The sequence below is a fragment of the Ahaetulla prasina genome, chromosome 2 (assembly GCF_028640845.1).
Source record: "Ahaetulla prasina isolate Xishuangbanna chromosome 2, ASM2864084v1, whole genome shotgun sequence".
NCBI lineage: Eukaryota > Metazoa > Chordata > Lepidosauria > Squamata > Colubridae > Ahaetulla > Ahaetulla prasina.
Genome location: NC_080540.1, coordinates 131,958,895 through 131,985,037, shown reverse-complemented (window position 1 = coordinate 131,985,037; position 26,143 = coordinate 131,958,895). Strand labels below are relative to the sequence as shown.

The following is a 26,143-nucleotide window of genomic DNA, read 5'->3' as shown; positions in this document are numbered from 1 at the left end:
AATGGAGCTTGGGAGCCTGTTTTTGCTGGCAGAGCACTCGGGCCACCACAACCCGCCCTCCTGACACGAGTGATGTCAAACTAGCCATACCCACCCTGACCATGCCCACCCCGGTCCCCAAGGTCAAACACAACCCTGATGCAGCCCTCAATGAAATCAAGTTTGACACCCTTGCTATAGGCCATATTTTCCAAGCTGAGGCATTCCACATTTGTTAAGCCATAAGATAAATGATCCCCAGCTAATATGGCCATAGCATTTAGCTTCAACCCATCACAAGTGAAGAACATCAGGTTGGGAAAAGTCTTGGTGTTCATTGAGGGCCACATCAGGGTTGTGTTTGACCTCAGAAGGCTGGGGATGGGCTGGGGGCTTGGCCATGGTGGGTTTGGCCAGATCGACATCACTCATGTCGCGGGGGGGTCTCCCTCACTCTCATTATAATCTATCCTTCCTTCCTTCCTTCTTTCCTTCTTCATTCTCATTTCTTCTTCCTTCTCCTCTTATTTTTCCTTCCTTGCTCTTTTCCCATCCTTCCTTCTTTTTTTTGTCTTTCCACTTTCCCTTTCTCATTTCCTGTCCCTTCTTGCATGCTCAAATGCAAATGGGGAAACATTTCTCCTTTTGTTTTGTTTTTAGTTTGTTTTGATAGCCCTCTGCCAGCAAAAAACAGAGCTTGGGGTGTGTGTGCCCCCCCCACGCCCATTTTCGGCTGTGATGGCCTCCTGCAGCCCTCTGCCAGTGAAAATGGAGCTGGGGGGGGTGTCATCTGTTTTCGCTGGCAGAGGCACCATGGGCTGGTACTTTGCTGTTTCCAGGCTGGCCCCATGTACCAGATCTAAGCATCCCATGGGGCCTGAACCAGCCCACGGGCCTTGAGATTGACACCCCTGGTTTAAAGGAAGCTTGGGAAACTGGTGTTGGTAATCCCCTATAAGAGATTAATTAGCAAAAGTGGTGGAAACTGGATAGAATCACTTCAGCTTCAATGAACCACATTGAAGATTGTACATTTTTGGCATTTGACTCACATTGGCACATACAGTGTGTATTAAAATTATTCTTCCAAAAGCTGGAGAGGTGGTCAAAAAAGAAAGGATCAATTTTTTGTTTCTGGTAGTCCTGTGTTAAAGTGATATCCCTTGTGGCATCAAATCTTTGGCGAGACACTGTAAATATTATTACTAATCAAAGAATTGAATGCTCCTCAGTGCTAAGTTTACTGCACTTATTTACAAGACTAAATCAGAAGCTTAAAAATAAAGAACTTATTTAATCGTAGCAGCCAAAAATAATAATTATGCAATGCTGGAAAACTTTAGATAACATAGCAATTGAATTGTGGGTTAACAAGGCCTTTTCGATTTGCTAGATCAGGAAAAAAACACAGGCAAAGTTAAATTTATGTGACATCAGAGACAGGAACTACAATTTTATGAAATTTGGATGGATTTTATGGCTTATCTCAATAGCAATAGAGTATAATCTGGCATACTGTATATACAGTATATGGCAAATTCGCATATGTGCAGGACCCGCTCTTTATTCTCATTGCGGTAATTATTTTTTGTCCTTTCTGCAATTTTTCTTTTTTTTCTTCTTCTATATTTTGGATTTGTTCATATAGCTGCCTGTAAAATGTAAACCAATATTTGCTACCATCAAATGAGGATCTGGTTGTTTACAACCAAGGTCTGGTAGCTGTTGCAGATTTATCATATTGTTGCCATATGCAAACAGAGACAGAAAAGTAAAGCTTGTGAGTTCCTCTGGAAAAGAGAATTTGAAGCTTTTTAACTTAGAAAAAGAACAATGTAGAGGTTTTCTCTCTCATAACATAGCCAGGATTGGAGATTTTCACAATCATCTCCTTTCCTTTTTAGAATATTTGCATTTGATTGATTGATTGATTGGTTGGTTGATTGATTGCAGGTTCTCATAAAGTCCTTGGCATCTCCTGTGGAACTTGAACAACTCTATGCCGCTCAGGTAAAAAAAAAGCATTAATACGATCTTTATTAAGAGGGAAAATTTCTAGATGCCTGGAAGTCATAACTGCTGTGAAGTCCCTTGGCTGGAAGTGAACTATTTTCCATACAGAAACATTGTGGTTTTAAGATTCAAATACGAAAAATCCCCCAGATATATAAGACACAGATATAATCACACGCTCCCACTGGCTTCAACACGTTAGTTAACGTAGAAGTTATTTATTTGAAACTAACTATGCAAGAATCCAGAAGGGCCACTAAAAGGTAATAAATGAATGCAGAATGATCTTAATCTTTGTTGGCATTTTGTGGTATAGAGTTTTATAGCCAAGCTCTGGCAGACTGACTGACCTTCCCTCCTTTCTGCCTGCCCTCCCTCTTCCTTTAGGAATCTGACTTTGTTCCAAAGCTATTAATAAGAAACATAAACTTGATGTAGGTTAGGAACTGGTCATTTTTAAAAAAATTGTCTTCACATGGAGGCTATCTGGTGATCTTGAACAATGGCCCTCCATCTTGTAGCATCCTGATACCTTATGGGATCTTGTTTAAGAATGCTGAAATCTAATAACTTCTTATGTAAGATGTTACTATTTTTGTGCTTGATTTATCTCAATCCCATGAGATTTGATAACCTTGCAGAATTTCAGCTATGTATTTCTAATCATTAAAAAAATATTTGTTCTGGGAGCAGAATGTAAGGGGGTGCTGCTTTTAGACCTCCTGTCATTTGTGGGTGTTCTCTATGTAGTTCTAGTCAGATAGTCCTCGATTTATAACAATTCATTTAGGGACCGTTTAGAGCAGGGGTGTCAAACTCGATCCTATTGCAGACCGTATCAGGATTTTGTCTGCCCTCGGGGGCATGGAGGGGGGCATGGCCTGGTTGTCGCGGCTGACTGGGTGAGCATGGCCAGGGCTGGGGCAGCATGGACTGGTCCCTTGCCATCTCCGGGACGGCTCCACGGGATAACTCTGGGCCTATCGCAGGCCAGATCCAGATCCGGATCCATATGACATGTCTAGTTTAGAATGGACCCTGAAAAAAGTGACTTGTGACTTATATTTTCCACACTTACGAACCTTGCAGCATCTCCATGGTCACATGATCAAAATTAAATTGCTTGGCAACGGATTCATATTTATGACAGTTGCAGTGTCCTGTGGTCCGTGTCATCTTGGTCCTGTATGCTTTGAAGTGGTCTGTGATTGTCATCTATCAGACTATTTATTGTTATTCGACTATTGCCAGGACTTTTGCCTGGATGACCGATTGTCGAATCTTTTTTCCATCTTGCACCAGGCCCTAAATGGACCCAATTAAGCTGAAATAATTTTTATTTATTTACCATCTTCATTGATCAGGATCAATGCCACCTTTTAACCTCCTTTTTCTATGAGATATTCACCTTTCAAACTTTTTCGCTTGCGAGATTCCCCCGCCTCGCAAGAATGGCCCTCCACATTATCGAGGGCCTACCTTAATGAAGGGTCTTGGGACCCAGAGAGGTGGCATGCGGCCAAGAAGAACCTTTGGGGATTTTAAAATAGATTTTTAAATAAGGGTTTTTTAAGGGGGGGGAGGGATAGGACGGGTGGGGGAGAAAACCCGTTGGGGAGGGAGCCAGTCCCCAGGCTTGTTCGCTGCATTACGACATCTGGTCTGAAGGCAGAGGGGGAGGGGTTCGTTTCAGGATTAGAGGGTCGTTCAATCTGTACGGTAAGTGGGAGAGGCAGATATGGCGGAGGGGGGGGCGTATCGAGTGTTGGGAGCACGTGTTTCGCTGTTTGAAAGCGATCACGTGCTCCGGCCCCTCAGTCCCTACCCGTTCCGTGGGCGGCCATGATCCTCAGAGCCTGGGTTTTCTTTTTTTTTTTTTTATTGAAAGAGTTTTAAAAAAACAAAAACATTTTCCCCCCTTTTTCCCCCCTCCCTCCCAAAAACAAAACAAAACACCCCCCTCCCTCCCCCACCCCCCGGCTTCCCGGGTCAATCACAAGGTAAAGTCCAATCCAAATAACCACATCCAAAGCTTTTCATCTCCCAACCCCCTCCCCATTACATAAAATAACTTTCTAATTATTCAAAGGCAATCTGATATTTCTTAATCTGATATCTGTTTTGTAGATAATCAATCCATTTTTTCCATTCAATTAAATATCTTTCCTGCGTATTGTCTGTTAAAAACGCTGAGATTTTAGCCATCTCAGCCAAATTAATGACTTTCAGTATCCATTCTTCTATTGTAGGTACCTCTTCTTTCTTCCAGTATTGTCCAATCAACAGTCTTGCTGCTGTTATTAAATTCAAAATCAATTTAGTCTCAATCCCTGTACAATCCATTATAATTCCCAAAAGGAAAAATTGTGGCAGGAACTTTATCTTCTTCTTCAGTACATTTTGAATAATCCACCAAATTCTTATCCAAAAGACCTTAATTTTCTTGCAAGTCCACCAAATATGAAAATATGTAGCATCATCACAATCACACCTCCAACATTTCGCTTGGATATTAGGATACATACATGATAATTTTTTGGGATCTAAATGCCATCTATAAAACATCTTATAAAAATTTTCCTTAAATTCTGTGCTTGTGTAAACTTAACATTTCTAACCCAGATTTTCTCCCATGTTTCCAACATTATTGGTTCCTGAATATTCTGTGCCCATTTTATCATACAATCCTTTACCAAATCCTTTTCCGAATCTATTTCAAGCAACACATTATACAATCTCTTTATATGCTCCTGGGTCTGATTTCTAATTTGCTTTATTAAATTTTCCTCCCTTTGCATTATACCAATTTTTGATCTTCTTTCCATCTAGCACTTATTTGCCCATATTGAAACCAAGTATAATTCCTCCCTTCTTCATTTAATACCTGTAATGATTTTAATTGCAATCTACCTCCTTCAGCATACAAAAGTTCTTTATATGTAATCATTTCCTGTTTCTGTTCTATATTTATATTCTCTATTGCATGTCTAGGGCTCGCCCATATAGGAATCTTGTAATCTAATTTATAGGAATATTTATTCCAGACCCGCAAAAGAGCACTTCTCAACACATGATTCTTAAAAGCCCTATCCACTTTTTTTCCATAAAATAAGTACGCATGCCATCCATATAACAAGTCATAACCTTCTATATTCAAAATTCTTTCCTCTGTTAAGTTAAACCAGTCACTTATTACTGAAAGGGTTACTGCTTCATATTCTAGGACCTACCTAGTGGCAATGAGGGAGGCAAGGCGTTCCTACGCTTCCACCCTCATTGCGTCGGCAGATAACCGCCCAGCCGCCCTGTTTCGGGTGACCCGCTCTCTCCTTCATCAGGAGGTGCGGGATGACCCTTTGCAGGGACGTGCCGAGGAGTTTAGTGGTTATCTATACGATAAAATTGCTCCGCTCCGGGATGGTCTGGAGATTTTCACAATCATCTCCTTTCCTTTTTAGAATATTTGCATTTGATTGATTGATTGGTTGGTTGGTTGGTTGATTGCAGGTTCTCATAAAGTCCTTGGCATCTCCTGTGGAACTTGAACAACTGTATGCCGCTCAGGTAAAAAAAAAAGCATTAATACGATCTTTATTAAGAGGGAAAATTTCTAGATGCCTGGAAGTCATAACTGCTGTGAAGTCCCTTGGCTGGAAGTGAACTATTTTCCATACAGAAACATTGTGGTTTTAAGATTCAAATACGAAAAATCCCCCAGATATATAAGACACAGATATAATCACACGCTCCCACTGGCTTCAACACGTTAGTTAACGTAGAAGTTATTTATTTGAAACTAACTATGCAAGAATCCAGAAGGGCCACTAAAAGGTAATAAATGAATGCAGAATGATCTTAATCTTTGTTGGCATTTTGTGGTATAGAGTTTTATAGCCAAGCTCTGGCAGACTGACTGACCTTCCCTCCTTTCTGCCTGCCCTCCCTCTTCCTTTAGGAATCTGACTTTGTTCCAAAGCTATTAATAAGAAACATAAACTTGATGTAGGTTAGGAACTGGTCATTTTAAAAAAAATTGTCTTCACATGGAGGCTATCTGGTGATCTTGAACAATGGCCCTCCATCTTGTAGCATCCTGATACCTTCTGGGATCTTGTTTAAGAATGCTGAAATCTAATAACTTCTTATGTAAGATGTTACTATTTTTGTGCTTGATTTATCTCAATCCCATGAGATTTGATAACCTTGCAGAATTTCAGCTATGTATTTCTAATCATTAAAAAAATATTTGTTCTGGGAGCAGAATGTAAGGGGGTGCTACTTTTAGACCTCCTGTCATTTGTGGGTGTTCTCTATGTAGTTCTAGTCAGATAGTCCTCGATTTATAACAATTCATTTAGGGACCGTTTAGAGCAGGGGTGTCAAACTCGATCCTATTGCGGACCGTATCAGGATTTTGTTTGCCCTCGGGGGCATGGAGGGGGGCATGGCCTGGTTGTCGCGGCTGACTGGGTGAGCATGGCCAGGGCTTGGGCAGCATGGACTGGTCCCTTGCCATCTCCGGGACGGCTCCACGGGATAACTCTGGGCCTATCGCAGGCCAGATCCAGATCCGGATCCATATGACATGTCTAGTTTAGAATGGACCCTGAAAAAAGTGACTTGTGACTTATATTTTCCACACTTACGAACCTTGCAGCATCTCCATGGTCACATGATCAAAATTAAATTGCTTGGCAACGGATTCATATTTATGACAGTTGCAGTGTCCTGGGGTCTTGTGAACAGCTTTTGTGACCTTATGACAAGCAAAGTCAATGTGGAAACCCAATTCACTTAACAATTCATTAACTTACTAACTTAACAATTGGAGTGATTCTTTTAAGTGGCAAAAAGGTGGCAAAATGGGGCAAAGCTCACTTAACTCATGTCTCACTTAGCAACAGAAACTTTGGGCTCAACAATAGTCATAAGTCAAGGACTACCTGTATAGGATCTTCATATGATTTTTGCAATTGGCTGTATGTTTACACCTATACCATTCCCTGTCCCATAGAGTCAGGTTTGCTTACTGTGGAGCCTTCCTGATTTACAGCACATTCTGATTTTCAGAGTTGGTGCAATGAGAGTTATTGCTAGAGATTGGTAGGAGAGTTTGCATATTATTATTTCGGTTCTTCCAAATGAACACCCCATTTTATTTGAGTCCTGCTGATTGCTTCAGATGTTGCATCTAGAATCAGTTGCATGATTCCCCGAGGCAAGGATTTACTCCTGTTCATTTGTACAACGATAGGCACAGCCCAGGTCTTCCAATCTCAAGAAAAATCCAATCTCAAGAAATGCTCCCAGTTATAATAATAATAATAATAATAAAATAATAATAATAACAGCTTTTGTGACCTTATGACAAGCAAAGTCAATGTGGAAACCCAATTCACTTAACAATTCATTAACTTACTAACTTAACAATTGGAGTGATTCTTTTAAGTGGCAAAAAGGTGGCAAAATGGGGCAAAGCTCACTTAACTCATGTCTCACTTAGCAACAGAAACTTTGGGCTCAACAATAGTCATAAGTCAAGGACTACCTGTATAGGATCTTCATATGATTTTTGCAATTGGCTGTATGTTTACACCTATACCATTCCCTGTCCCATAGAGTCAGGTTTGCTTACTGTGGAGCCTTCCTGATTTACAGCACATTCTGATTTTCAGAGTTGGTGCAATGAGAGTTATTGCTAGAGATTGGTAGGAGAGTTTGCATATTATTATTTCGGTTCTTCCAAATGAACACCCCATTTTATTTGAGTCCTGCTGATTGCTTCAGATGTTGCATCTAGAATCAGTTGCATGATTCCCCGAGGCAAGGATTTACTCCTGTTCATTTGTACAACGATAGGCACAGCCCAGGTCTTCCAATCTCAAGAAAAATACAATCTCAAGAAATGCTCCCAGTTCTGACCAGATTTCACGATCCGGTAGCGATTGTGGCCGGTGGTTCGGCGATCCGGTAGTGATGGCTGGGTGCCATTACTTCCTGATTTTAACCAGGAAGTAATGTGTTTTTTACCTTCTGTGCATGTGCAGAAGTTTTTGTGCATGCGCAGAAGGTCTGCGTGTGTATGTGATGTGTGTGCGCATGAGCACTTCCGAGCCGGTAAGTAGATTTCACCCCTGGAAAAATCTACGTGTATATAGTTTCCTCCTTTTGGATGTTTCATATGATAAGCGACAAGGCCTGCAAGTATAAAGTCTGTAGGCATGATTCCACTGTTTCCTCCATGCAGTCAGAACACATGGATGGGAGGGAGGCATCTTTAAAGGTCAAAGAAAAGCCTAAATTAGAAACAATCCCTGAAGAATTTCCCCTCTCCCAGTGGGAAAAAGACAAATCTGGCCTTTGCAGAGCCCTGTGATCAAAGATAGGAATCCAATCCCAAGTTCTGGGAGATGGGGCAAAGAGTCAATGTTTGCTGCACTGGCAATGATTTTCCTAGTTGGTCCTTAGCTTCAGACTTTAAACAGGATGTCTTTGATTTGTGCAGCACAGTAAATGAATGACAGGCAGAGCTCTCCGTGGTTATTATCTGGTTTTCATTGCTGGCAGGAGAAACTTGTGGAAGCGTTCAGAGTGGCTGTTTCTTCAACAGCAAAAAGGCATCCAGAACTGACCTCAGAATGGGCTTCTCTTGCTCATAGGCGAGAGGGCCGTTGGGAAAGAAAACGAGTCCACGCCTGGAACAGAGAAACAGGGTTAAGATAACTTGTGTTAGCCAGGTTTGGCTAAGAATGAAATAAAACAAAACAGAGGCGAGGAGACTATCAAGTCAAGCACCTTAATATTAGGAACAAAGAACCAGAACCATTCACAAGGCTGCAGCATAGAAAATTTATTCAAACCTATACATAAGAATATGGTTGACTAAAGTTGGATGCTAATTGGCACCAGATAAGGGTCAACAGAATTACAGGAGGGGTTGGATTTGGAATGCTTGTGGGAATGCAAGGGTTCTAAACTGATGGTGCCCTTAGCTCTGCCCCCAGCTCTGTCTGCTCTTTTCATACATTTAATGATTGTTTTCTAGAATCCAGCAAGAACATGACAGATTTTTTTTCCTTTACAAATTCTAAACAGCTGATTTTATTGTAGAAACATTGCTGGAAGGGAACAGTTTAACTTGCAATTTCTGTTTCTTTCTGACATCTAATTCAGAGATGAAGTATTGAAACTGGACATAAAAACAATTGCAATTTTTTATTTATTTATTTATCGAGTACCTATTAGATAATATATTGAAAACGTAAGATTGAATACATAAAATGAATACAATTAAAGGGAACATTAGGACAGGAATTTTAGGCACCCTGGTGCTCTTATGCACGCCCCTTACAGACCTCTTAGGAATGGGGTGAGGTTAACAGTAGCCAGTCTAAGGTTAAAATTTTGGGGATTTTGGGATGAAACCACAGAGTCAGGTAGTGCATTCCAGGCATTGACCACTCTGTTGTTGAAGTCGTATTTTCTGCAATCAAGTTTGGTGCGGTTTACCTTAAGTTTGTATCTATTGTGTGCTCGTGTATTGTTGTGGTTGAAGCTGAAGTAGCCATTGACAGGTAGGACATTGTAGCAGATGATTTTATGAGCTATGCTTAGGTTTAATAATTATAATTAATGAACAAACATTAGGCTCTGTTAAATATTCATTTTATATACTAATTTACTTATTTATAGCAAGGTGGTTTGATGGCTTTCAGGCTTACAATGCTATTTGCTATATCACACATGACCTGTCGTGCCATCAAATTATAATAATTTGCAGCCTATGTTTGTTTTGCATGAGCTGCTATAGATTTCCACCCACTCAAATCTTGATTAATCACTCATTATTTTTATGCTTGCTTCTTTTAATTTGGGATATTTGTAAGTTATGTAAGTGAGTGCATTAGAGAAAAAGAAAAGGAAGAAAAAAAAAAGGCTGACCTCACATTCTGTTCCCCTGGAGGCTCTTTTTTGTTCAGTAGGAACTTGCTTTGATGAGTACTCTGTTCAGTTCATATTAGGGATAAAATTGAGTGCTGAAGGTCTGTTGTCAGAAGAGACAGAAAAATACAGACTAATCAAGGTCAGTTAAGTATAAGTCCTTTCATAGCCTTTTTGGAGATTAGTCTTTAAACTTGTGTGTTTAAAGGCCTCCCCCCTCTCATAATAATAATAATAATAATAATAATAATAATAATAATAATAATAATAATAATAATAATAATAATAATAATAATAAAAAACCCTCCTTGAAGTTTCCTTCTCTTAGCCTGAGCTGAATTTCTGTAGGAATTGGAAGCAGCTGTCTTTTTGAAAAGCCTGGAAGCATCTTTGGAACCATTTCTGTGGTCCCACGACTGTCTGCATTCAAGAGCTTAGTTAGTTGTGGGTGAGCTGTGAGTTGTGGGTTTCCCAGCACTGGAGGTTTTTAAGATGAGATTGGACTGCCATTTGTCTGGAATGGCATAGAGCTTCCTGCTTCAGCAGGGGGTTGGACTAGAAGACCTCCAAGGTCCCTTCCAACCTTATTATTCTGTTATTCTGTCAACAGCAAAACTAGCAATTGTTGTTGTTGTTGTTCAGCATTGAACCTTCAAAAGTCTGTTTTCCTCATTGACTGGAAATTTTCCATACCTCCTGGCTCCTGAATTCAGGGCTGTCCCTGTAACCCCCAGATAACTTTCATTTAAAAATTTTAGGGAGAGGGGACTTTTGTTTCAAGGCACAACAACAACAACCAAACTGCTGAGGTAAAGGGGGAAGAGAATCCAGCTCTCTTCAGCGTTACTTACTCCTGTCCTCTGCCTGGATTTGCTATGCGCCCAGGAAGAGTTGCAAGCAGATGGCAGCAATTAAAAACTGCTTGGTTTTTTTAAATATCCTCTACATTTAGTCCTCTACTTTTGTCACTGAAGCAACAAGTTAGAATTACTGTGGAAAATGCTTAATAGAAAACATTGATGGCATGCTATTCTTCCAATTTCACTGAGATATAGTGGTTTCTGAACAGAACCAAAAGAATGGTACGTCTGTAGCCAGCTAGATTCTTCCTATAGCCATCACTCAGATTTCTTTCCAAATGAACAGAGAAATGCATTCTATAGGCCAGTGATGGCAAACCGTTTAGACACCAAGTGCTCCAACTGCACGCGCATGCCCAAACTGAAAAGTGTGTGCGCGTGCACAAATGCATGCATGCAAGGACATGCACACGCATGCATGAACATGCATGGATATGCATGCTGACATGCACGGACATGTGCACATATGCAGCAGAGACCCAAAGATCAGCTGGCTGGCGGGAGGCCGGGCATCCTAACACCGGCAGTGTGGCAAGAGGTAAGATCTTTTTCTTTTTTGAGCTTCTGTTTCGTCATTTGCAGGGAAACAGAAGCTCACGAAAGAAACGCCACAGAGAACTCACCTGGGAAAATGGCACATGTGCCAGCAGAGAGGGCTCTGATTGCCACCTCTGGCACGCCATTATGGCTATAGGCATTGTAATGTAATTGGGGATGTTCTTACATTTTTGTGTAGAATGGGGGGCAGGTAGTTTTATTACTCCAGGCATAGCAGCTGATTTGGAAAAAAAGGCACTTATTGCATTCCCCCACACACACACTTTAGTCAGTTGGAGGGGCCCTTTGATTGGCTCATTGTATGTCCATGTTTCAAGGCTATAGTATGTAACTTTTTCTAACTTTTATGGCTGGTCTTCCTAGGCTCTTGGACAACTTGGAACTGGTGATGAATCTGTTATATCTGCACTTTATAATACCGTAAGTATGTGGACCCCTCTTGCAGTTTTAGAGAATTTCAGCATTTCCTAAGCTTGCATTCCCTCCTTTCTTTGGACTGTTTACTTGTATGGTTGATGGCTGGGAACGATGGGAACTGTAGTCCGGTGTTGTTGATCCATGATTCTCTAGTATTTGTGATGAGCAGCACTTTTCAAGCTCTGAGGCCATGTTGCAATGCTCTCATAAAACATAATGGGAGGAGTGAGGCTTATCCATTCACAGAATGATGTCCGTTGCCAACCACAAACTACCCATTTACAAAAAGGCAAACTGGATGCCCCAATGTGCTCTTCACTGTGAAATCCAGCTATCAGGTTGCTCCCAACCACTTTAACTTTGTAGTTGTTATGAATAGTCAGATCCCAGCAAAGTAGAATACTAAGTTATATTTTTATTTTCTAAAAATGCTTCCATTACAGTAAGTGGTCCTCGAAGTAGGGCATGAAATAAAGGATGATGATTGAGGCATGCAAAGCTCCCATTTCTTATCTTTTTGAAATAAGAAAAATCTTTAAAACAGGCCTTTCCAACCATGGCAGCTTTAAGACTTGTGGACTTCAACTCCCAGAATTCCCTAGCCAGCCTGTTAAGGTTGACTAATCTTAAAGTTGCCAAGGTTGAAAACCCTGCTTTAAAATGTGTTGAAAAAGCTGGAAGCATGCTAGGCATCAAGGAAGCCCAAGGAAGTGTTAGTAGGTCCATTAGTGGAGCAGGACATAGAGAGCACCTTGTCTTGCTCTTGACCCAGGTCGCCGTGGAGAAGGATGAAGGAAAGGAGGGACAGTGGCAGCTCCGTATTTTTGAAAATATCTAGTTGGGTCCTCAACTGTCAGACATAAACACCGATAATGGCAAGGCCTTCACAGTAAATTGGCATGTATGTAACAGTGTGACTATTACAGGGTCAAACATAGCATTTCTCATTATTATGGCCTTTATCAAGATACAGATTTCGCCTTTTAGATTCTGTCCTGAGGGGGTGGTAGTTTAATACCTCACTCGTAGATCCCTTCCACTGCAGAAATAGATCATTACAACAGGATGCTACCAGCGACATGCCCTCATCTATCTGACTGGGGAATTCTAAGTGTTCCTGCCAAGGACTTCTCTCTTTGACTCAGTCCTCCAAAACTCAAAAAGAAAGTGCCTTAGATTTTTCTAGCCAAAATGAACAATATGGAATTTAACAAACTGTATGTCTGGAGGTGCCTCCAAAGAAGGGGCAAGTACAAAACCTTGGAACTTGTATTGTGGCAACACAACATTTCATCATTTTGACATTACTGTGTTTGAAAATAGATACTTATGTTTGTGTTTGCCCTTTAAACTGTTCATCATGCATGTGGGGAAGATTTTAATGAAAACCCCATTTAGGAAATCAATAGGCCTATCTTTAAATATAGAAAGGAGAAATAAAGGCAATAACATACATAATTTCAAATAAAACCTTGGCTTTGCTGAACTAGTTTCTCAATATTAATTGAATAAGATTCTGGATTTCAGAACGTATTCAGAGTGCATTGCAAAAAGTAAAAACAGAGAAAGATCATCGCATGGATGTCGTCTAATAAGCTCTCATTTCTTCTTCTGACCTTGATTGTCAATGTTACAGAACCAGAAGGATAATTGAAGGCCAGCCTTTTCCAGGAGTTTGACAGTTACTTTCCTAATTCCAGCAAATGGCCTGAGGCTTGCTGGTAAATCAAAAAACCCTCTAGGCTAAATTCACTTTTCTACTGACCTTTGCTTGGAAGATAAAAACCAGAGCTAATTTTAATTACTTTTACATTGGATAAAAAGAATCACGTGAGTGAGGCCTTTTGCATTAAAAGAAACAGGCCTTTGAACACATGGTCAAAGTCTTCTTTTCTTTTCTTCCTGTGTGCATGTGCGCGCTATTGGGCCGTTTGAAAACTTAGGGGTTAGATATACAGCTGACCTATACCTGACTTATTCCACCAAAGAATAACTGATTTGATTGGAAGGCCCAAAATAGGGAGATTTATTTATTAAGGAAGAAAATTCAATTTCTATCCAAAAGGGGTGACAGGAGAGTCTCAAAGTGCTCTGGGAGAAAGTTTGAGAACAATACAAAAATGGATCATTGACATCTCTTCAGATAAGAAATATTTCTGTGGGTTTCTGAAGTTTTAGCAAATGAGCCCTGAAGTTTATTGTTTATTATGGCTGCACTACTAGAGTTTGGTTTCCTGCCATTTTATGGTGGGGAATATATACACACATATGTACGTGCCTACATACATACATACATACATATACACATATATACTGTTAACACAGTTTTAACATACATCACACACACACACCCTAAATTAACTAAAAATGAAATTACAAATAAAACTAGATCATGTGTTTGGCTCACTTCCAGATACTGTGACCCACAACCTGCCCCAAATCATTAAATGTGGTATTTGCCTCCAAAACCTCACTATGAGGCTCAGAGTAATAAAGCAAACCCAACTTTCTCCAACCTTTCTTGCCTTCGTATTTTAATTTCCTCTTTTTTAAAAAACTCCATCCCTCTCCACACATACAATGTGTAAACCTAGGAAGTAAAGTATAAGACAAAAGAACTGCAGAACCCAGCTTAATTTTCCATAATGCCTCTGGGTCTCGACATCGAGCCCAGAGGCATTATTGGAAATTTTTAGCCATATTAAAGATCACACCTCTTGCCACACACCAAGTAGTGGCCTAGCGGTGAAGATACTTGCCTGAAATTCAGAAGGTTGAGAGTTCAATCCTAGGTAGTGGCAGGTATTTTTCTCCTTGGTCGCAAAGAAAAAAATATTTGCTCTAAGCTCTATGTGGCGTCAGGAAGGGCATCCAACCAGTAAATGCTCAGCTGTAGCCAATCTCCTCAACTCTACCCTGAATTAAAGGATTACAGGGTCATATAAAGGGAATTATTAAGGATCTCACCAATTGCTATATTTGGAATAGGTAGTCCTCGTTTATCGACTGCTTTATGTAGAAACCGTTTGCAGTTATGATGGTGATGGAAAAATAACTTTGCGACTAGTCCTTGCATTTACCATCTTTCTAGGTTTGTAAAGCAAAGGAAAGCTGAAGTAAGATCATAAACACAACTGCAGTTTTACTTAGCAACTGCTTCACTTAACAAGTGAATTTATTTATTTTATTTATTTTATTTGCTGGTCCCAACTGTGGTTGCTAAACAAGGACCAGCTCTGTAGGTGCTTTGCTCTTAGATTACAACTCCAAAAGCCCAGGAAAGGTTGGTTTTATATCGAAAATATAAAATGTCTTGAGGTACTTGTTAAGTTCTGGAAGTAACGAGGCTGGAGACCAGGGTAGTGACAACAGCTCTTTAATATAGGGTGAACCCAGCAACGGGCTGGGGGAAAAACCTCTCCTTTTATACAGTTCTACTGGAGGCTTCGTCCAATCAGCAACGTGCTGATTTCCCGCTCAAATATTTAAAGGTACAAACATGAATACATAACACTCCTCCCCTCCCAGAAAACACTTTGCCTCTATTTACATATTTATTTACATGTTATTTTTCGACGTAGTCACGCAAATAACCTGGGCGTCTCCTAGTTCTTTCTGACCTGCGCGGTTCAGTTCTGGGTGGTGTTTTGAGCTGGTCGGAGGGGCTGTTTTCTCCTCCCAGCTCTTTCTCTGAGCCAACGGGCTCCGGATTATTGGCCGACTCTTTTTCTTGGCCACCCGGCCTTGGATTATTTTTGAAACTGTCCCTGCTGTTTCCCTCGGGAACCTGATGGCGTCGCTGGAACTCTGGGACCTCAGCTAAGTCTTGCGCCTCCCCCGGGTCATTGTCAGCTGTGAATTCAAATTGGTATTGGTCATGATCTGTTTCATTTGGTTCGGTTTGATCAGTTATTCGCTTCCTTATCTGATCTATGTGGCGCCCACACTCGGTTGTCTGGTAGCTCTACCACGTACGATTTTGGGCCGGTTATCTTTATTATTTGTCCTGCGAACCAACTAGGGCCGTCCCCATAGTTTCGGGCCCACACCCGGTCGCCTATGCTCATTTCCCTTGTCTTTTCTAGTTCCCCCTTGTAACCCTCTGGTGTGTAATGGGGATTCAAACGGTCAAGTGGGCATCGGAGTTTCCGTCCCATTAGTAATTCGGCTGGGCTTTTTCCGGGGACCGTGCTTGGGGTTCTGTGCTGACGGCCAGAAAAAGTCTATCTTTGTTTGCCAGTCACCTGGCTTGAGCCTGGACAATGCCTCCTTAGCGCTCCGGACGGAACGCCCTGCAAGGCCATTCGACGCAGGGTGGAAAGGCGCAGAGAGGGCATGTCGGATGCCCTCCTCTGCCAGGTATTCTTCAAACTGGGCTGCCGTGAATTGAGGCCCATTGTCGGACACCAGAGTGTCCGGCAACCCGTGAGTTGCAAATAGGTGGCGGAGGGCTGCGATTACTGCTTCGGCCGTAGTGGATTTCATGAGTATGATCTCCAACCATTTAGAGAATGCATCAACAACCACTAGGAACGTTTGGCCGTGGAAGGGGCCAGCAAAATCAATGTGGATTCTTGACCAGGGCCCTTGGGGCTTTTCCCATTCCCTGACTGGGGCCGTTGGGGGTAGAGGTCTGGACTCTTGGCAAGCCTGGCATTTCCCTACCCTCTCAGCAATCTCTGCGTCCATGAGTGGCCACCACACATAGCTTCTAGCTAACCCTTCATCCTTACGATCCCTGGGTGACCTCGTGGAGGAGGTCCAATACCTTTCCCTTAATTTATCAGGAATTATTACACGATCACCCCATAACAGGCACCCCCCTTGAGCCGAGAGCTCATCTCGTTTTTTAACAAATTATTTGCACCTTTCGCCCCGCGCAGCGGGCCACCCTCTCTGTACCCAACCGAGTACAGTCCTTAACACAATGTCCCGGTATGATGCCCGAGCCACTTCCTTCGATGTGACTGGGCCAGAGTCCAAAGAGTCAATAAGTAGGATGGGCGTCCCGGAGTGGGGTCTTCGGTCGCCCTGGTAGTGGGCATCGGCTTAACGCGTCTGCATGCCCCACTTCTTTTCCTGGTCGATGCTGCAGCTTGTAATAAGCGGCTAAGAATATAGTCCATCGGGTCAGTCGTGGCGAAAGTGCCACAGGCGTTGGGCGGTCGCCAGCCAGTATCCCTAGTAGCGGTCTGTGGTCAGTCACGATTTCAAAATTCCGCCCAAAGACATATTCGTGGAATTTTTTAACCCCTGACACAATGGCTAGTGCTTCTTTATCTAATTGGCTGTAGTTTCTCTCTGGGGAGGACATCGTTCTAGAGTAAAAAGCTATAGGGACTTCTGTGCCGTTTGAAGTCTATGGCTGAGTACAGCCCCACCCCATAAGGGGAGGCATCGCAAACCAGCACTAGGGGTAATGAGTTGTGATATTGGATGAGCAGGCTATCACTTGAGAGCAGGTTCTTTACTGCTTCAAAAGCCCTATTTTCCGACTTTCCCCAAGACCAAACAGTATTTTTCCCTAAGAGTCTATGCAGCGGTTCCGCAACGGTTGCTTTGTTCTTTAAAAAGACCGCGTAAAAATTCACCAATCCCAGGAATGCCTGCAGCTCTGCTTTGTTTTTGGGCGCTGGAGCCTTCCTAATTGCCTTAACCTTGCTCTCAGTGGGTGAATTCCTTTCTTGTCTATCCGTAGCCCAAGAAATCGACGGATTCGACCCCTATCTGGCATTTGTTTGCCTTGACTTTTAATCCGGCTGTCCGGAAAATGCCCAAACCTTTCTTAACCGCCTCCCCAATTCCTCCATGTTTTCCCTGAAATTAGGACATCATCAAGTAGGGAACTACCCTGGGAGCCCCTGCAGTAGTCGTTCCATTAGGTTTTGGAACAGCCCTGGTGCCACACTAACCCCAAATTGCAATCGGTGCACTTGAAGGCCCCCCTGTGCGTTACAATCGTTTGGGCTTCGGCTGTGCGGGCGTCTACTGGCAGTTGTTGGTAGACTTGGGCCAAGGCTAACTTTGCAAAGACTTGCCCTTGCCCCAAAGAGTGGAATAAGGGTTGCACCACGGAACCGGTAAGCGCTTTTCTGTAAGGCTTTGTTAAGCGCCGCCTTGTAGTCAGCGCAAATTCTAATTGACCCGTCCGGTTTTATTGGGGTGACGATTGGCGCCTCCCACTTTGCGTGATCGACTGGCACCAAAATCCCTGATTTATGAGCTTGTCCAGCTCCTTATCGATTTTTGGTTTTAGGGCAAAGGACTCTCCTCGCCTTAAGCCTAATGGGGCTACCTGGGGTCTAAGTTGAAGGAAATAGGGGTCCCTTGTACTTGCCCAGGCAGTCCTTGAAGACATCTTCGAACTCGTTAAAGAGAATGTCTTTCAGGTTACAGTCACTTCTGTAGATGCCAGTCACTCCCATGCCCAGGGCACGAAACCAGTCTAGTCCCAACAGACTGGGCAGAGTTCCTTCGACGATCGTGATGGGCAGGGTCTTCTTGTGTGGACCGTACTCGACTCGGACGGAGGTGGTCCTCGAACAGGGATGCGATTCCCTGGTAGTCGTGGACTCGTAGCCGTTGTGCTTGCAGGTGGCGCCGCGACGACGGCAGTGACTTCGCCAAAGTGTCCCAGGACATGATGGTGATCGCTGATCCCGTGTCTACTTCAAGCCGGCACCGTACTCCTCTATTTTTGGCTTGGTGAAGATCTTCTTCTCCACTTTGGTCGAGGCGCGCCTATGACCACAGTTGTTTGGTTGAATCCGCGCCTTTTTGTTTGAGCCAATCGCGGTCGCCTTGCCGATTCCGCGCCTGATTGGCCGATTTGAATTTTCGGAAGGTTGGGCCGCTCGACAAACTTGAGCTAGGTGCCCTTTCTTCCCACACCGCCGACATGTCGCGTCCTTAAACTTGCAGCGTTGGCGCTGGTGTTGACCCCGCAGCTTCCGTGATTCATCTCGGTCCCCTTTGTCGCTTTCTCGGTTCGGCAGACCCTTCCTCATCTTCACCGCCGGATTCGGTCTGAACCTCCTCCTGGTGCACCGGAGTTGCCTTCGCGCCGCCTTTGTGGGACAGGCTTGCAGTGTCTCCGCCGCTTGGGTGGACATTTCATGTGCTCTGGCTTCGCCCAGAGCGGTGGCCAGCGTTAGGTTGCTCTTTGCTAGCAGCCGCCGCCGCAAACGGATGTCTTTGACCTCGGATGAGTTGCTCGAGGAGCACCTCGCCCAGGTCGCGTATCCGCAGTCCTTGGACGCTTTTCTTAGGGCGGCCATGTAGTCACCGGCGGATTCGCCTCCATCTGCCTTCGCTCTCCGAATTCAAACCGCCGCACGTATTTGGACGGCGTTGGTGCGAAGTGGTTTTTTAGTAAAGTCTGTAGAGTTGGCCACGACACCGACTGCAACGGCGTTGGCTCTGCCAGGGCTTCTGCGATATCAATGACCTCCGGACCACAGTGGCTTAAGAAATAAGCCCTTTTTCGGTTATCTGGAACTCCTTGCAGTTCGTTGGCTTCTAGAAAGCTTTCGAAACGGGTCATATATGTTCCCCATTTCTCCTTAGCCGGGTCAAACGGTGCGGGCGGAGTGTAACTGGCCATCTCCGCTTTTCTGCCCTGAGTTTGCTGGGTTCGGGTCTATTGTGCTTCAGCTCGGTTCTGGTTCTCCTTAGCCTCGAGATCCCACCTTCGTCGCCAATGTTAAGTTCTGGAAGTAACGAGGCTGGAGACCAGGGTAGTGACAACAGCTCTTTAATATAGGGTGAACCCAGCAACGGGCTGGGGGAAAAACCTCTCCTTTTATACAGTTCTACTGGAGGCTTCGTCCAATCAGCAACGTGCTGATTTCCCGCTCAAATATTTAAAGGTACAAACATGAATACATAACAGTACTGATAGGTATTTGCCTCTTGTGCACTTCTTCTGTTCTTATACTACACAGTAGTCTTAGTTGGGCTGCAGCCCAGTTCTTTGTTGTGTTTATGCAGGATTTCTTTTTAGTCTTTTATCAATATTTATGTTCTCAGGTTCAAGAATGTGACGATACCCCTTTGCAGTATGAGGCAGCTCGATCTCTGGCTTTGCTTGGTGAGTGACTTTTCTTCTCAAATTATGGACATAGAGACTTCCAGTGGAAAGGCATTACAATGGTTGGGGCTGCCGATTTTAGATTGTTCAACTGGACAACAATTTCTCTGATGGTCTTTGTAATCCTGGGACTTTGCCATATTGTTTCTTTAAAATAGGACCTCATTCTAAATGACGCTCATTGCAGTTAGCTGCTTTGTGTCATGCATTAAGCCAGGCGAATTACTTTAGCATTGAAAATACAGTTAGTCGTGCATGGTGGTGGAGTGGTGATGAACACAAACATTGAAGCAGATTTAAATCAGCCCTCTGGAATGTGATGGCTGCTCCTGCCTTTGGATTGAGGAAGGATACTTTACTGATTGTGTGATCACTCATATGGTAAGAAATGGGAAAACAGGGCTTTAAGCTAAGAGGCAGCCCAGGCATAATTTTTATTGGATCTTTTTCATGGCAGAAGTATTCTCTGGACTGACATTCCCCCGCCCCCAAAAGTGATTGCTGCCTAGCAGGCATCCTTGAATGAAAAGAGAGCTGTCTTTCACAGGTGGTTTAATGCCACTTCTCAGAGCACAGTGATCTAATTGAGGGGAAAATAGACAAAATATGGACAAAAGTTTTTAAAAAGTAGATGCGGTTGTGGAGTGGGGAAAAGGTAGGTGAAATAGGAAGTCACTCTGCTGTTTCAGGCAAAAGATAAAAATATTAATAAAAGAGCAATACCCCACTCCAAATAAAATAGAATAGAATAGAATAGAATAGAATTTTTTATTGGCCAAGTGTGATTGGACACACAAGGAATTTGTCTTGGTGCATAAGCTCGCAGTGTGCATAAAAGAAAAGATACGTTCATCAAGAATCCTAAGGTACAACACTTAATGATAGTCCTATCAAATGACAGTGACAGGTGTCACTACAACAGACACATCCTCCTTGTGGATTGAAACTTAGAAATCTTAAAACCTTCTTTGCAAAATGTTTGGTGAATGAGTAGAAAAATCTGATGGCTGGTCAAAGAAGAATTTTTGAGTTTGAAAGAAAGACAAGGATGGCAATGCTGGAAGGAAGAACAAATCTAAGTGCTCAGATGTTTTGAAAGGGTTGTATGGAGAACTTAATACTCACGTAGGAATGTGCCTCAGGCCAATGTTCTGTATTTGTGCTCATGGAAAGGGTGCGGATTTAGCCGTCATGATTTTCTGTGGCAGAGCATGTGATGTATATATGATTCTTGTTAATTTTATCAGAGGCAGACAACCGTAAATGTTGTGCAGCCTGGTATTTAGTATACGATCCTAGAGCACACATTTTTAAAATCAAGGCTAAAATTGGTTTCTGTTTCCAAGAAAGGAACTAATGAGCAGTTTTAGCATTGTGAATTAGTTAGCTTTCTGGGTTTTAATTCTATTGTTAGAATCAAACCTTGTGGAGAAACAAAGTTGTATGTTGAGCCATGTATTTTCATATGGTCCCTGGGTTGAAATTTAAGGCAGGCAACAGCTGTACACAGCTGGCAGTGAACCTAAGTGCAAACAGTGGGCCATACATATAAGGAACTGTACATATGATTAGGCTCCATTACATTGCCCAGTAAGGTAAACTTCAAGGATAGAAGTCACAAGAACCTTGAGGTCCTGCTACATTATGTGACTTGAGTCTCATTGATAGCAGTTGCTGGTTTTCTGATCTATTACAACTTTTCTAGTATATAACACTTCATTAGTTATAATAACGAACTAGTTTATCAAAGAGCTGTATCCTGGAGGCTGAGGCTGCTAGCCTTTGTCAGTAAAAGTGTAATTGTAATGGATGTGTCTGGCCTCTGGCTCTTTGCTGTCTGACCATAGTTCTCCTAGCCTCACAGTGAAAACTCTTGCTGAAATGATGAGAAAGGGCTGTAGCTCAGAACTCCTGTGTTTCAAAAAAAACACCCAAAAACAAACAAACCTGAGGACAATGCTAGATGTCATCCATTACATACATAAGCTTCTGGAGAAGATTTAGAAAACACACACACACACACCACTATTTGCTCCTAGACTACATCAGTGTATTTTTCTGTGATTGCTGATGAATTTTCAATGAAGGTGTTTTTGTTTGTGTATTTTTGTTTTGCTTTCCTTGGTCTCATTACTTCTCCATTCTCTGGAGTAGGTTGCCTAGAGACTTGTGTAATGAAAGTGCTAATTCGACACCTGAAAGTGGCAAGCCTAAATCGGAGAGAAGACACACTGGCTGCTTTGAAAGTTGCTTTACAAGCATGGTCAAGAACACCCTCCTTTGAGGTAACATATCAGAATGTATAATACTATTGGTAGGCAAATGCTGTCCCAAGCTCTGGGCAACCATTTCCTTTCTGGAATGCTACTTAGGATAACACTGCTGTAGCTAAACTAATTCATCTCCTTTCTCTTCACAGTATTATTGCATTGGGGCTCGGTCCAGTTTAATTCGAAATCTGAAACGCTTGGTGAATTTGGAGGAACCCTTGGACAGCATCACCTTCAATGCAGCTCTTTGCTTAGGGTACCTGGACAAGTCCGATCCAATTGCCCAAGAGACAATGTTCATGTTTTTGACCCATGTAGAGAGGAAGAAGAGGTTTCAGGTGGGGAAGCCACATGTGGATGCAGAGATTGAAGCTGCATTTCTATCTTCTCAAAGGGTTTCTAGGGTACCTCAGAAACATTTGCCCAGGAAAAGGAAAAGAGAATTAGATTTGATCTGAATTCTGATTTTAATCAAAAAAGAAAGCTCTCTTAGGATTAATGATACTTCTGTTTAGAAATAGATTTTTAAAAATTATCTTCATTGTTCATGGAGAGCTTGGGTTTCCTTTTCCACTTGACAGCCCCTTTTCTAACACAAACCTTGGTGAGTAAGAGAAAAATGCTACAAATACACAAAGCTATACAAAGAATATCTGACTGTGTATCTGCTCTGTGGCTCCACCCAATGGTGAATGGAAACTTTGAGCCATACCAAATTAAACAAGACCTTAGGAAATGAATTATTGGATCTCCAAGGAAGAAAAAAGCTGCAGAAGATGGAATGGAAAATTGGATTGAGGTCTGTTATGTTAGAAGAACAGACTTAGCATTAATGTATTCTATGCTGCAAACTTGCATCACAAACCTGTTTTTTTTTTAAAAAACTCAGAAATATTTTACAAGAAGAGTTCTCCATTCCTCTGAAAACAATAAAATACCTTATCCCACCAGACTTGAAATCCTAGGCTTAGAAAGCTTGGAACTCCATCGCCTTCGACAAGATCTCAGTTTAACTCACAGAACCATCTATTGTAATGTCCTTACTGTTAAAGACTACTTCAGCTTTAATTGCAATAATACTAGAGCAACTAATAGATTTAAACTTAATGTCAACCGCTTTAATCTAGATTGCAGAAAATATGACTTCTGTAACGGAATCATCAGTGCTTGGAATACTTTACCTGACTCTGTGGTCTCTTCTCATAATCCTAAAAGCTTTAACCAAAAACTTTCTACTATTGACCTCACCCCATTCCTAAGAGGACCATAAGGGGCGTGAATAAGCGCACAAAAGTGCCTACCGTTCCTGTCCTATTGTTTTTCTTTTCTTCATATATATATATATATATATATATATATATATATATATATATATATATATATATATATATATATATATATATATATATATACATATATATATATACATATATATATATATATATATATGCTTATAACTCCTAATATTTACTCAAATATGTGTTTATATACTATATAATCTTTTTGTATGATACCTACATATATTGTTGTGACGAAATAAATAAATAAAAAATAAAGAAATAAAGAAAAAGCTAAAGACAAAAGAAAGGTTTGAGATGACCATTTTTCAGCTGCAGAATGATGGGTACTTATGAAGTAAAAATATATTGCCATTGGCCTTTCCCCACCTGTACCTAACTGTGGTACAAACATATTTGAGGAGCCTTGTTTTTCTGCTCTTTCCTCATGAGGTTGCCTTTATGTGTTGCCAAACTCATAATTAAAGTAATCCCTGGCTGTTTCAGTATTAAGTATTATTGTCCTCCTCAAGGAGGCAACAGGTCCTGGCAGATCTTCCATGAGTTTTAAGGGATAGTATCAGCCTGATACTTATTGGCTGCTATAGAATGGAGTAAGTACACCATTTCCTCAAACACTATCCATTAAGGCCATTCTTCTTTGAACTATGGGAGAATCTGGATCTTTGAAACTGGACTCTCAACATATAGCAGCCAAGTCACCTGGACATTCTATGATTTGGAGCCCTGGGTCAGCCCAAATAGTGTTGGTGAGCGATGACTGTCCAGTGGAGTAAGAGTGAGTGTGTGCTTGTGTGTGAGAGAAAAAGAGAGGGAGGAAGGGAGGGAGAGAGCAAGAGAGTGAGTGAGCAAGTGAGCGAGAGCATTCTACCACTTGATAAAATCCTATTCCTCTTCCGTTCATATCAGCTGTTATTTGGGCTGCTTTTAAATATGGATTTAGCACTCTTTAAGAAGAGTTCTAAACTTAGAACTCATTTTGAAGCATTCTAAATCTAAGTCCTAAAACTGCTTGACTATGAATTCTTGGCTCAAGGTCTGGTGTGTAGCCTTTTAACTTGGTCATATTGGAAAGCTCTTATGCAAAGACTCAAGCAGTTTTTTTAAAAAAAACAAAAGAAATTTTGAAATCTTCTTTTCTTGAGGTTTTTTTCAGGTGTTGTTGGACAAGTAGCTAGCAATAAACTATCACATTAAGAGTTCAAAGCTTAACTTGGGTAGCCTGAGGCTTTCCATGTTTTTCCTTAGTGCCTTGAATCTAGACAGGCCTCTGTGGGTTCAGCTTAAATTGATTTTCTCCTTTTCCTTCTGAACCTGGGTTACTCCATCCACATCTCCTTTCTGTAGGCTTTGATTATGCTGGTAAAGCACATGGGCGTAATGAATGCTATCATTATCCGGAAAGTCTTAGACCATTTGGAACGCTCCCCTGTGTACAAGGTAAGAGATCTGAGCCAGTATTTGAGCCATTATTTAATTTTTGGTTAACTTGTTTAATTTAATTTCCAGCTGATGTGCTGGTCTATAGATCTTTCTCCTACTGCTCACTTTCCTGATTTGGCTGCTTAAGATTTTTGGTTAACTTTCTGGCTTTGGTATATATACTTTAATAATGCATTTACCTCTTTTGATTTTTCATCCATTGATTCATTGTAATTCCATCTTTTGTCCAGATAACAATTCAGGTGATGTTGTAAGCATTAAAATAGCTATTCTCAAAACCAGTATTCTATAGTTAAGAATCAAAAGCTTGCGGATAAGTTGCAAAGTCGGACAGGGTGGGACAGGAGAGGCCTCAAAAACTGCATGGAGTCTGACTTTATCACCACTGGGAATCTATGCTCAGTTCAAGTTTTGCTTTAGACATTAGCTAGAACAGCGGTTCTCAACCTGTGGGTCGCGACCCTGTTGGGGGGTCGAATGACGATTTGCCAGGGGTCGCCAGCGCACAAACGTGCCTACCGTTCCTGTCCTATTGTTTTTCTTTTCTTCTTCCTATATATGTTTATATGTGTATATACTATATAATCTTTTTGTATGATGTTGTGACAAAATAAATAAATAAATAAAATAAAACCATCGGAAATATGGGAAGTATACTTGCAAGTCGAAGAATCGCGCTCCAATGGTTGACTCCACAAGTCAGCTGCAGGCTCTTCAAATCACTAGCCGAATTCGGCTTCAGGCGCAATGAATTAAAAAAGAGAGAAATCTTTGCTCTGATGTCTCCCTTTCAAGCCAGCTGCAATTACTCCCAATCGCTAGCCTAATCTGGCTTCAGGCACGATAAACTTAATAGGGGAGGAGTCTCCGCTTTAATGCCTCCGTCCTCAAGGCAATCGCAAGCAGTTCAGATCGCTAGCCAATACGGCTTCAGGCATGATAAATTCAAAAAAACAGTTTGCCGCTTTTTTTCCCCTTCTGTGGTTGGGGTCGCCACATCATGGGGAATTGTATTAAAGGGGTCGCAGCACTATTAAGGTTGAGAACCACTGAGCTAGAATAATAGAAATAAAGATCTTATAGTACTTTATTCAGCATAAGGTTTCAAAAACTTAATCCATAGACAGAGTATTGGATAATACAGTGTTCTACCCACTGATTTTTCAGTAAGAGACTAACACAGCTTCCCTTCTGAATGCTGCTAAACAGGGCAGTCTTGGCTCAGACAAAATTTAGGTCCAGGTCTTTTTATGCTCATTTTTCTCTTACCTCCCC

The 26,143-nt window shown here is 41.9% G+C and overlaps 1 protein-coding gene across 1 annotated transcript in view; it reads left to right on the top strand.

Annotated features, from left to right (window-relative positions):
• The window catches only part of HEATR9 (HEAT repeat containing 9), a 46,819-nt gene that overhangs the window by 9,090 nt on the left and 11,586 nt on the right, over positions 1–26,143 (top strand). The window contains exons 5-10 of the mRNA XM_058165548.1: positions 1,933–1,989; positions 11,715–11,771; positions 19,797–19,857; positions 22,012–22,142; positions 22,277–22,465; positions 24,773–24,865. Of these exons, the coding sequence (XP_058021531.1) occupies positions 1,933–1,989; positions 11,715–11,771; positions 19,797–19,857; positions 22,012–22,142; positions 22,277–22,465; positions 24,773–24,865 (588 nt within the window). The remainder of the gene's footprint in view (positions 1–1,932; positions 1,990–11,714; positions 11,772–19,796; positions 19,858–22,011; positions 22,143–22,276; positions 22,466–24,772; positions 24,866–26,143) is intronic.